Source organism: Rhea americana, unplaced genomic scaffold, assembly GCF_003343005.1.
Source record: "Rhea americana isolate MKP2758 unplaced genomic scaffold, rheAme1 scaffold_21, whole genome shotgun sequence".
Classification (NCBI taxonomy): domain Eukaryota; kingdom Metazoa; phylum Chordata; class Aves; order Rheiformes; family Rheidae; genus Rhea; species Rhea americana.
The window spans coordinates 2,401,570-2,413,135 of NW_028186258.1; the positions used below are offsets into that span (position 1 = coordinate 2,401,570).

The following is an 11,566-nucleotide window of genomic DNA, read 5'->3' on the forward strand; positions in this document are numbered from 1 at the left end:
AGGCCGGCGAGGCGCTGACGCGCGCCCCGGCCGCCGGCGCGGCCATGGACAGCAACGTCTTGGCCATCGTCGTGGCGGCGAGTGAGTGGCGGGGCCGGGCGGGCGGCGGCGCTTCCCGGGGCGCGGGCGCGGAGCGAGGCTGCGGCCGCCGGGCAGGGCGCTTGGTCGCCCCTCGGCTCCAGCCGCTTGTGGGGTCTCTGGTTTCGCCGCTCCGGCAGATACTTGTTTTCCCGGAGCCGGCTGCCTGGCGCTGGAGGCTCTCCGGGGGCCGCGCGGCGCGGGGCTGCTACGGTAACCCCATCGCGCAGCTTTGGGCGGCAGCGGACTGGTGGTCGAGGGAGAAATCATGGCCAAGAGGTTTTCTGCAGCGCTTCAGCCTCTGAATGGGCTTTAGCTGTGGAGAAGTGCTAAGGCTTTCAGGTTCTTCTTAAAATGTCATGCCATAGCGCAAGGGAAACCCCAAACGTTACGCTCTAGGCTTGCGCTTTGCTTCTTGCTGAGCAGATTTTTGCTTCTGCCTTTCTCTGCGTGGCAGTGCCGAGCAGGATACAGAGGACAGACTTTGCGAAGTAGAGCACGGTCTGACTAGGAGTCAAAACTTCCTTGATTGCAAAGGGATTGGCAAATCAGACCCCGTCCCGAGGCACCGGGAGTCTGAGCAGGGCGCTTTGCGGGCCCAGGTGGGGAGGCGCTTGCTTGGTGGAGGCCCTGATCTGTGCTAGGGCTAGTCCCAATACGCTTGCTTAACTTGTACGGGGTTTGCTTCGGATTCAGGATTAGCTGGAGCCACTGTGGCTTTGCTGTTTGTTCCCAATCTTTTTGGAAGAGAGAGAAGTCAGGGAACAGGGCTTTCAGCCTCCTTGGGATGGAGAGCAGGGGAGCCAGCCTGTCTGTGCTTGTCTAAGCCTGCTCTTTCCTTAGGAACCCAGAGGGATGAAGGGAGGAGGTTGCTGGAAGGCTCTGCCAGGCGCAGCAGGCCACCGGCTCCATTCATTTCTTCTCCCTTCTCCTGGCAGCGGTGTCCACGTCTGTGTTCATCGTGGCGATTCTGGTCCTGCTGCTGCTCTTGTATCACCGGGACCCCTTGTGTTGCCAGTTCCTCTGCTCATGCCGCTTCTTCCAGAGGCCTAGCCAGTATGTGAGTATCCTCTCCTCGCTTCTGCCTGCCAGCGAGTCTTGTGCCATCAAAGCTGCTGGTCAGATCTCTTGTCTCTTTGAGCTGTGGTCTCTGAGGTCAGATCGCAGGTTGCAAGCCGAAGAGCAGCCTGGCTCCCCTTTGCACAGGGGCAGCGCGTGACACTGCTCGCCCAGTGACGTGGAGCAGCTCTGTGCAGAGCTGGGCTGTGTCCCATCCTCACACTTCCCTCCTTGGTGTTCCCGTTCTATCCCAGAGATCCGTTAACCCAGGTGCTGCTGGCTGTGCAGGTGGGGGTTGAAAGCAGGCTGTTGGGGGCAATATCCTCAAGGCCTGAGACGAGCAGGTTCCCCTGGCTCCCTGGCAGCATGCAGAGGGGTGACCTCCCCCCACCCCAGCACATGCTTGCTCAGAGCCAGGCTGCTCCGTGCTGCCCCCCTTACAGGAAAGGGGCACAGCGGGAAGGGGGCTGGAAAGCTCAGTGTAAAGCAGACAATGCTGCTCTCCAGTGCCTGCATCCCGGCAACTAGCTCTGTTGTGCACAGCTCCCAGGCACGGAGCAGCGAGACACAAAGCCCTTTCACTTGCATCTGTAATTTCCTGGGGCTTTCAAGTGGGGAAGCTGGTGAGGGAAAAAGAGCAGCATGTTCAGCCAGTGCAGCCTTTGTGGTGGTTTCTGCCTGGGGAAAGTTTGGCCTTCACAGGCTATGGTGATGGCAGTTCAGGAAGAAGATTTGAGAGTCCCCTGGGGCAGAGGGGACGTTCAACATCAGCCCGGGCTAGCAGGCGAGAGAGACGTTTGTTCAGTGAAAGGCAAATCTATTGGTCATGCTGTACCACAAGCTGAGAAATCCCCGGCAGAAATTACAGTGGATACAGGCTGCCCTGCTGCTGTCCCCTGCATGCTTTGCTGGATCTGTTCCTCTCCCCCTCTCGCTCTCTGCTGTTTACAGCCTGCTTATCCGTGGCATGCATAAGGGAGATACCTCTATTACTGTTCTGCTGCACTTCTCGCTCTGCAGAGCTGCTCTCGGAGGCTGTGCAAAGTCCTCATTCCTGGCCACCCACATCATCTCCCTCTTGTAGGGGCTGGGGACGTGCAGTTGTCTCTCAAAGGAGGCATCTTGGCTCTAGGGATGTTTGCTCGGGTGAGGTGCTCATGTTTGGTGAGGATGGAGCAGGTGACTGAGGAGGTCAGTTGAGAGTGTGATCTGGGCGCTAGTGCCTCCAGCTTGTGTCGTGGAGGAAGAGCACTGTCCCCTGCCCGGTGGCGGTGCTGGTTTGGGTGCTGCTGCGCCAGACCCAGAGAAACCACAGTAAGACACAGAGCCTTCACAGAGGTTGGGCTTGGCTCTTGGGTGGGTGGCTAAAGGAGAAGGCATCTCACCTTTAGCAAAGTGGGAGTGTGGACAGAGGGATGTGGATGTGAATAGCTACATATGGGACAGGGAATATATATATATAGATAGGTCTTTTCCTGCAGGAGTAAGATTGGTGGTCTTGGAGGGAGGGGCTGGAACTACTTCTACGGCTTCAGCTGACTGCAGGGTCCATGGCAGTACCATCCTTGCATAGGATGTATTTCCGTAAGAAAAGGTGAAGCTGCTTTACTGGTGTGAGGCAGCTTTCAAGCTGGTACAGTTGCGCTTGTATTGATTTTGCTGATCAGTATTAGAACAAAGAACAATTGTATGCACAGCCCACCTGTTTTTCCCTGTGGTTTCTGTAATTGTGTGGTAGGGCTGAAACAAATGTTTTCTAAGTTGTTAATAGCAAAAGTAATTCTTTAATTTGTAGTCCACACTTTATGTCCCTGGTTGCTCTTGAAGGGCCACCAGTTAGGAAGGGAGGGAAAAGAGGTGGAGGGAAACATTTTCCAGGAGTTGGATGGGATTTGCTCTGAGGCCAGAGAGACAACAAGAGCCCACTTGAGCTTAAACTGCTTCCGCAGACTGAGCCTCCAGCTGCCAAGAAGTATGAACTTGCTGATGCCACAGGGACGGAACTAGACCAGCTGGAACATAAAACCCTCTGTGCTTGAGAAAGGCTCATGTGGATTTTTGCAATCATGGGCACCAGGCATGACTGTCCTGACTGAACTCCGGACAGCGATCTGCCACCTCGCTTTCTCTGCAGATAACGTGGTGGTTCTGGGCTATTTACTGCTGGGAACAAAGAAGCTCCTGGAACTCAAGTCCTGGCTCTCACACGAGGGGCTTCTCCCCACCAGAGGGATCTCTGCTTGCTGTTGCTCAACACCTTGACAGGGAATTCAGTTTAACTGGGGCAAGACTCTTTACTCGGGAACAGAATGGCTACTGTCTTTTGAATTTGCTTGCCGTGTTATCCTGAAATGACTTCCTTGCTAGATAAGCATTTACAAATTTTGTCACCTTGAGCATATGACTGAGCTTTTATCTTTACCAGTGGAATAGCTGGGTGGTTGTTGTCCTCCATTACCCAAACAAGAATAATTCTGCTGAGTTTGAATGAAACTCTGCCTTTGGTGCCAGGCTGCTGTCTCTGCTCGCTGTGCCAGGTGGGATGTCGGCTGGTTTGGGGACGCTGAGAGGGCCCTGTGCTGCATGGTGAGGAGGTGCCCATAGCAGTCAGCATCAGTAACTAGCCAGGCTGCAGGCTGACTGCCAGTACTGAGAGCCTTGTGTGCCAGGCAGGCAGAGCTAGCAGCTCTCCCCCCCTGGAGCTAAAGCAGCACAGTGGGGGATTGCCAAAGCTGAGCACAGCGAGAAACCAAAAGGAGAGCACTGAGCCCTGCTAGGGTGACAAATGCACCCGCTGAGCACGAGGAGCAGCCGAGCAGGCTCGTTTCCAGGCGCTGTTGCCAGCAACTTCAGTACATGCCTAAGCCAGCAGCGAGCCGCTCCAGCTCGCGCTGCCTGGGCTGTCCCTTGCAGGCTGCCTGCTGGCTGGGTGCTGCTTGCTATCAGGCAGGATGTTAGGGAGTTCTGCTTGCACTTACATTTTCCTCCCTAACCCCTTGTTACAGGACTGCCCCCCTCCGTACTTCAGCCGCAGTAACCAGCGGCTGGTGGGACCCCAACATGGAGCGTCACAACTGGAAAGTGCTGCTGAGAATCCTGGCATGCAGGTGATGTTGGCTGACAGTCTTCCCTAACAGGAGCTGGGTGCAGGGGAAATGGTAGCAAAGATCCTGGTGAACCTGGGGAGAGGCTTTGGTTATGGAAGCCYAGGAGGCTCTTGGGTATTACAGTATCCACAGCAACTCTGAGAAGTGCTGTCTGCATTCTATAGCCCTTTGAGGAGGACCACAGAGTGCTACATCCCACTGGCATGAGATCTTCTGGCATTTAGCGCCAGGCAGATCCCTCTTGGCCTGGGATCTTGCAAAGCAGGTCTGCATCACAAGACTGTGGTGTAATTACCTCCAAGATCAGGCTGTAGGGAGGGTTTGCAGATTTCTGCTTTCAGGATCTAAGGAAGGATGCTCACAACTCCGCACTCTGAATTAACTTCAGGTGATGCCAGGCCATGAACTTCCAACTAAGATAGAGGCCAGTGCATTGAGGTTTCTCTTCTGGGCTGGATATTTCTAGGGAGATGAACTATTCTGCGTTGGACCCCCGAGCAGCTACCAACTCCCCTCCTGGGAACAGCCTCGCTTGCCAAGCTATGAGAGTGTGCGGAAGAAAGATCGCCAGCGGGAAATCCATCAGATGATTGCTGAGAGGTTTGGGCTGTGGGCAGACCCTTGCCAGGAGGTAAGCTGTCCCATGCACAAGGCTATTCTCAGCTGGCAGGGGCCCAGGAGCAGTCTTCCTCCGCTCCGTATCTGGGTCTTGCTTCAGCAATTTGCAGTAGCAAAGGACTCTGTTCTCTGCAATTGTCTTTCTCTAATAGCCTTTATCTCTGGCAAAGGCACACAGTGTTCCAGGAGGCTCTGGCTGTGTACATCTGTGCGGTTAATGATTGATCTCCTGGTGCATTTGCAGCAATGCCTGTGCAGGGAGGAAGGGCAGAGCTGCTGATGAAAGGGCAGCCCCCCTGGGTCATCTGCTCAGTAGAAGTCCAAGCTGGGGATGTTATTTTTAGATCTGTAAGCCTTCCAAGGTCTCTTGCTCCCTTCTCCCTACGGGCCGTCTCTGACAGTCCCCTCACTGTTACCTTGAAATGCTTATGGCTTATTTATGAGCCAGAGGTTTTTGCCTGTTAGGATGTTTAAGAGTTGCACCTCCCCCAACAGAACAAAGAAAAGCAAGTGCGTCTGCCAAGAGACTCCTGTTGAACAAAAAGGCCTTATTGACTAAAGTGGAATAGAAACATTTGAAACCTGTAGTAGGGCACTAAAGGGCTCACCCATTTACCTAAATTTTGAGCTCTTAAAGCTGCATCAAAAAGTTTGGCATGGTCAGCGCTATGCCACTTGGCACTTGTCCCCTTTGGCGCTCAGTTTTCAGTGGTTCAGAGTTGTAACTAATGATACTTGCCCTGAAAACCAGAGTGCTAAAGGCACAGGAAAGTAAGGCCCAGATCCCCCCAAGGATGAGCTGGGCACTGAAAACTTCTTGATCTAAGCCCAAGTGACTTGCTCAGAAGTGGGGAGGGACGGCAGGGTAATGCCATTTACAGTTAGGAGGGGGTGATGCAGCACTGACTGGTATTAGCACAGCTCGCTTCAGCAGTCATGGTAGCAGTGAATAAGCCCTACTGTGCACTGCAGTGGGAGCTCTTCCACATCATAATCTAGACAGAAAATCTGGTTTCTAGGTGCTTATACAAACACCTGTACAGCAATTTATTCTTGGTCAAAAGAAAGCAAGGAACAATCCTCTTTAAAAAATAAATAAATAATAAAGCCTTTTTGCTGCTGTTTTTTGCATTTGCAACAAATAGTGACAGATCCTTGACGTGGGATAGGGAAGAACAGCAGCTTGGCATAGAGTGTATGAAGCAGGAGTAAGTGGAATGTACTATAGCTGTTCCAGTAGACTTCTGCCTTACTACATTACAAACTCGTGCTAAGCGCTAATCTTCCAGGTGTTCATCTATCCAGCCAGCAGCACGTTAAGGATTACAAGAATTTAATTTCAGGGATGTGATGGTTATGAGTCTTGTGTTGCCTCCTCTCAGAAGAGGTAGGACAATCTCCTTGTTATTTCTGATCAGCTGTAATACTCTTCTCCTTTTTAGATGCCACCTCCCTATGAGCACGCTCTAAGGCATCCTCCAGCTTTCTCAGGAACAGCAGTAAGCTCAGAGACCTTGGACAGACATGGCACGCCAGACCCTTTCCAGGCCCCTGTCAGCTACCAAACTCAGAGGAACACAGCAGTGTAAGGACTCAACCCCAAGATACTCCATCTTCCTGTGGTGTCAATGACAGAAGTGCCTGTGACATCCTTCTCATCTGCAGGGAGCAGCCAAACTTGAGACCTTCGCCCAGGTTTGCAATCAGCCAAGAAACACCCAGGCAAGTCAGACTTGGCCAGTGGAGACTTCCATCCTGCAGCACAAGGATAACAGCAGAGCCACGACCAAATATTGCTCCCAAATATTCGTCCAGAATAACCAGGGATGACTGCTTGCTCTTATCTCTGGCAAATGTACTGTTACCAGAGACTATCTGCTTTGCTCTACACAGGGAGCAAAGCAAAGGTGAAGGTCTGCTCGGCCAGAGCCTGTTGAGGCAGCTGAGTGTAACATACCTCTGTGAGGCTGTGGCAAGTACTGCCAAGCATACCAAGTATTAGACCTCAGAAGGTGGTCATGTTCTACTATTTGACTTATTTCTTAGGTTATAAAATGGTTTTATCAGCATATCAGATACCAAGTGGGAATCCCTGAGAATAACGGAATGAATCTGCATCAGAGCATCACTACGTGCTCTAACAGCAACATTCCTCTGGGATTTAGAGCAATTTTGTATGAACTTGAGATAAAGATTCAGGTGTCCAGGAGATTCCAGATTCAAGATCCAGGAGCTTATGTTACTTGCACTGCTGAATGCAACTAGAGACTAACAAGATGAACTGTTTGACTGGACGTGCAGCTGGGAAAGGACAGAAGCGTGAAGCGAATGGCTGGTGGTTTCTATGAAGGACATAAAGAAGCAAATGTGGAAATATGCGGTTAACGCAGTTTACTTAGTCCTCTTTTGCAGAGCAGACAATCTAGTAATGTCAGTGCTGGCATCCTTACACTACCAATTTTGATACTCTGTTTTCTACTGCGAAACAGTTGTTTTAAAAATTGTTTACAAAGCTGTAGATAAAGTGACATCAGTGTGGCCACCAGAAAAAAAGACTCCTGTCTTTTTGAGCAAAATAAGCATCCATGGAATGACTCAGAAAAGATAAAAGGATAGTCTGGATTATGGCTTTATGATACACCTCATGGCCTCCAGCTGCTGAGTTTCAAATACCATCCCAGACTTGTGCTCCTCACCAGGCACTCTAAAACTAGTCATGTGTTAGCTTTAGGAATATAAACTTACCTCACGTGGCTAGTCAATGGAACACTTTCAGGGATAGTATTGGAGTTAATCAGTGAAATGAGTTAGTTAGTTATTAAGAAGAAAACCTAGCTTTCTACGATGTAGAGTTATGTGCTAGTGGAAGCACATAACTGTCCTCTTGTGTGATATTTAAAACTAAGACAAATACAGCAGTAATGTCTAAAAATGATTAAAACTTGACAGGAAATTATTAGTGGGAAAAGAACTGATATGAGAGTGATTCTGAAGCTAATTAATCCAAGGAAACAGCGGACCAGGTTCTCCAGAGAAAGACAGTTCCACTTACTAAATGAGCATAAGCAACATATATTCTGTGAACAGTCAAGACACTCAAGAAACCCATAGCATTTATTAAACCCTCTTATAAATGCCAGCAGGTGATTCCTGCACCCAAGTACCAACCACGTGTGCTTYAGAAGCAAGAAGAGTCCTACACAAATATCTTCAGAGCTAGAATATTCTTCCAGGCATGTAGTGTCCTAAGATGCCAGACCAGCTCTAGTGATCTGTCCCAGCAGTTCCTTCACACCTGCTGCTCCTACATGATGTAGGAAGCTCAGAGCATGTTGACCAGTTTGAAGCTTCCTACTTCTGTGGTAGGGATAACACTGATGAAGGTTTTGTAAAGAACTGCTCCTTTAGGTAGATGACAGATCACYTCCCTGCTCTCACTGCTGCGGGGTGGAGGTACGTAGACCTCTTTAGTGTATCTCACAATCCCATCCTCCAGAGCATAAAGTGTCTTGTTACGCCCCATCCCCACCTAGAAGAGGACAAGCACACTGTTAGAAAGGAAAGCTTGGAGATGCACCACTAAAGCAGATCTGATCATCAGTCTGCCTTGTYTGACGTCTTGGCTTCAAAAGCAGCTGCTGCTTTGTATTTTAAGATAATAGCTGGAAGCAAGTAATGCGGTTTTCTTTTAATTCCACTCTGAAGTATAGAACCCAATTAGGTTACAGAAGTCTTTCAGGATATTCATAACTCTCAGTCCTTTTGCAAGTCACATGGACACAGATTCGATTCTAAGCAGGCTTTGTGACTAAGGAATAGCAGGCAATGAAACCAAATTTCAGGATTATATGGAATATTGGGGAGGAAATTAAGTAACRTTTTGTAAGAGAAGAAGCACAGACTTTGGGACCCTGTTGTGGTCTGCTGTTCTCTTGAGAACTGAAAAAGAGATAGAAAAGCAACTTACATGAGCCCCTGGATGCCAGCGTATCAACCGCTGTGTAGCCAAAATGTTGCCTGCATGCACAAATACACCTGCAACAGAGTTGCACAGTCAGATTGCTGGGGAATTGAGCTCCCTCAGGCTCTGGAGCTGGCAGAATACAAACAGTTCTAGGACTTACAAAACCAGCCTTCTGTGAGATTTTATAAGGAAAAATGACTTCAAATTCTAAAAGCATCTAAACAAAAAAAAGCGATTGGCAAGCAATAGAGGGTAATTGATGTACAATGTCGAAAAGCAATTCTAATCTTTGAAAAGATTACATGTAGGGTATAGGGCATTTTCTGCTTGCTAAAGGAATTTGTTTTATTGCCTTTTACATTGACTTGTTTTCACCAGCAAACCTACTAATTATTAAGCACTCAGCTGAATGAATCTGTACTTTGGCTTCTGCTAAGCCTCATAATTCTCCCTTTTGTAAACATCTAAAATGCCCCGCTTTTGAAAACAGCATGGAGTAAAAGTGCATTTGAGTTATTGGGTGCCCCACAGTGTACTCATCCTTCTGGACTCTCCAGAGAGAGGTAAAGTTAGAATCAAAGTATGTTTTCTACAGGCAATTTCAGCTGGCTGCATGGAGGCCCATCTGAGAGGGAGGCTGACTCACCCTACCCTCCTGCTGGTGACTGCTGTAATTGTTGATGGTGAGATTTTGCTGAACCTRATTTCCCTTCTCTTGAAAGAGAGCCCTGGCCACTCTCCTTCTGAAACACTTGGCAGTTACACATCTGACATGTGTGGCAGGGGATATCCTGTGCAGAACCCTCTGGAACACAGATAAGACTACTAAACAGATGCCTTTACTTACCATCTGCTTTTTTGGCTCCATAACGTTTCCCAGGGCTGCGGCCACCTAAATTTTTTGAGCTGCCCCCAGCTTTCTTAGAAGCACATCTCACAGCAATCAGGCTTGTTCGTGGAGCAGCTAGAACTAGATTTGGAGTGAGAACAAAAACAACAAAAAGTCTCAACTGAAAAACTTTAATCTCTTCCTTTAATGTTGAAAAAAAGACTTTCAGTCAATATAAATTTTAAAGTAAAGACAAAAGAAATGAAAAAAAATTTCCCTGAGGAAAAATACTAGTACTAAGTTAAGTCATAGTTAGACCACCATGGACTAAATCTTCTGCAAAGAGGCTACATCTCAAGCACTGCTGCTACCCAGGGGAGAATAAGACTCTTGGCAATGGTGTTAAAGGATGTACACAAATTTCTATTCCAGTAATGCCTTGTAGATCTATGAGCTACTGAGGTTACTGGTTGCTTTGAGTAAGCAACCTTATACAGCTTTGAGAAAAAACAAATTGTGGTCTGTGAATTGGATTTACTTAGTCTCATCTGTAAGACTACAAAATGTTAAGACTCCTATTCAGGAAAGTATMTAAGTGTGGATATAATTACTACACTGAACAAAAATGAATTTAAGCATTTTATACAGCTCCTTGAGTTACAATCAGGACAAGTCAAGGAAAAAGAAGCAGCTACAGAATCAATATCTGTGGAACACAAAGTATCATTCACACCACAAAGTTTGTTCTTCAGGAAAAAAAAAAAAGCACTTTCAGTAAATACATTGATCTTCTTATCAAGAAAGCTGACCGTTCAGTGAACTTCTCTCTATAAAAAAAAATACTGAGATATAATTACTTTTTTTACAACTCTGTGTGTGTGTGTAGTCAGCAGCCGTATCCATTTTTTTTCTAAATACCTCTAGCCTCTTCAGCAGCAGGTTAGTAAAGAGTAGCTGTCATAACATTATTGTTTCCCTATTCAAAGCAGAAACACTGAGTTCATTTAATCTTAATTAAATTATCATAGATACTCAGTGAGGTAAAATATCGTARAGAGGAGGGAAATCGCTCTACATAGAATGGTTAACTTCAATGCTTGGTACTTGCTAAGTACAGAAAAGGAGCTGAGACTTAACAAACTACAGAGAAATGGGAAAAGATGAATGGGGTTTACAAAGTTTAATATACACAAATTCCACTGAGTTAGAATACAGTTAACTTTTATTCAAGAAAAGAACTGTAGCTGATTCCAAAGTTACATTTTCTGTTGTACGAAAAAAAAACTGGCTAACAAAAAGTAAATCTCAATGCATTAAACACAGGGGAAAAGCAGTCTATCATTAGAGTGAAATACTGAGAGATGGAATTTGCAGTTTGATAGAAGTCACACTGGAAAGCAGTGTTAGAACTTCAAAATGCTGACCTCGACACAGGAATTATGGCAATATTCCTAACTGTAACACTTCYGGATAACAAAAGGGATTTTTAGGCATCCCAGCTATTGCACTGCACAGGGACAAAGCGCCTCCCCTTGCTGTTTGATCTTTATGTAGTATATACGAATAGTGTTTTTTCCCACAAGTGACTTTTTTTCCCCACTTCAGGACAGTCAAGCAGCGGATCAGGCTGCCAGAGAGCTTGTGCAAGTCTCCATCCTTGGAGGGGTTTTGAGAYCAGAACCGATAAAGTCCGGAGCGACTTGACCTGAGCTCAGGGCTGGCCTTGCTTTGAGCAGGGTGGACCAGAGACGCCCYCGAGCTCCTCAGTCACCGGATTACCCGGCGGCGGGGCAGCCCCAGGCCCTGGCCCCCTGCCCCGTGGGCGCTGCCAAGCCCGCGCAGGCCAGCTGGCGGCCTGAGCAGAGGGGAGGCCTCAGCACCGGTGGCGCCGAGCCGCCAGAACGCCCCCCC

General features: G+C 48.3%; 2 protein-coding genes across 2 annotated transcripts; one reads left to right on the forward strand and one right to left on the reverse strand.

The window, feature by feature from the left end:
- The first annotated feature begins 17 nt into the window (after positions 1–17).
- LOC146596026 (uncharacterized) lies at positions 18–7,954 on the forward strand. The gene is made up of 5 exons (XM_085304565.1): positions 18–81; positions 1,017–1,138; positions 4,143–4,244; positions 4,711–4,875; positions 6,305–7,954. Exons 1-5 carry the CDS (start codon positions 45–47, stop codon positions 6,449–6,451), a joined length of 573 nt encoding a protein of 190 aa, XP_085160691.1. The 5' UTR covers positions 18–44; the 3' UTR covers positions 6,452–7,954.
- A 3-nt stretch (positions 7,955–7,957) lies between these two features.
- MRPL27 (mitochondrial ribosomal protein L27) lies at positions 7,958–9,979 on the reverse strand. Its single transcript, XM_085304779.1, has 4 exons — positions 9,974–9,979; positions 9,674–9,857; positions 8,830–8,897; positions 7,958–8,391 (listed from the first exon to the last, which is right to left on the reverse strand). Exons 1-4 carry the CDS (start codon positions 9,977–9,979, stop codon positions 8,185–8,187), a joined length of 465 nt encoding a protein of 154 aa, XP_085160905.1. The 3' UTR covers positions 7,958–8,184.
- Between the last annotated feature and the right edge of the window lie 1,587 nt (positions 9,980–11,566).

Bases quoted from the DNA above. Each gene is read 5' to 3' on its own strand.
- LOC146596026 (XM_085304565.1), top strand. From the start codon at position 45: ATGGACAGCAACGTCTTGGCCATCGTCGTGGCGGCGA. The intron at 4,245-4,710 runs GTGATGTTGGCT...GGATATTTCTAG, and splicing joins CTGAGAATCCTGGCATGCAG to GGAGATGAACTATTCTGCGT. The intron at 4,876-6,304 runs GTAAGCTGTCCC...TCTCCTTTTTAG, and splicing joins GGGCAGACCCTTGCCAGGAG to ATGCCACCTCCCTATGAGCA.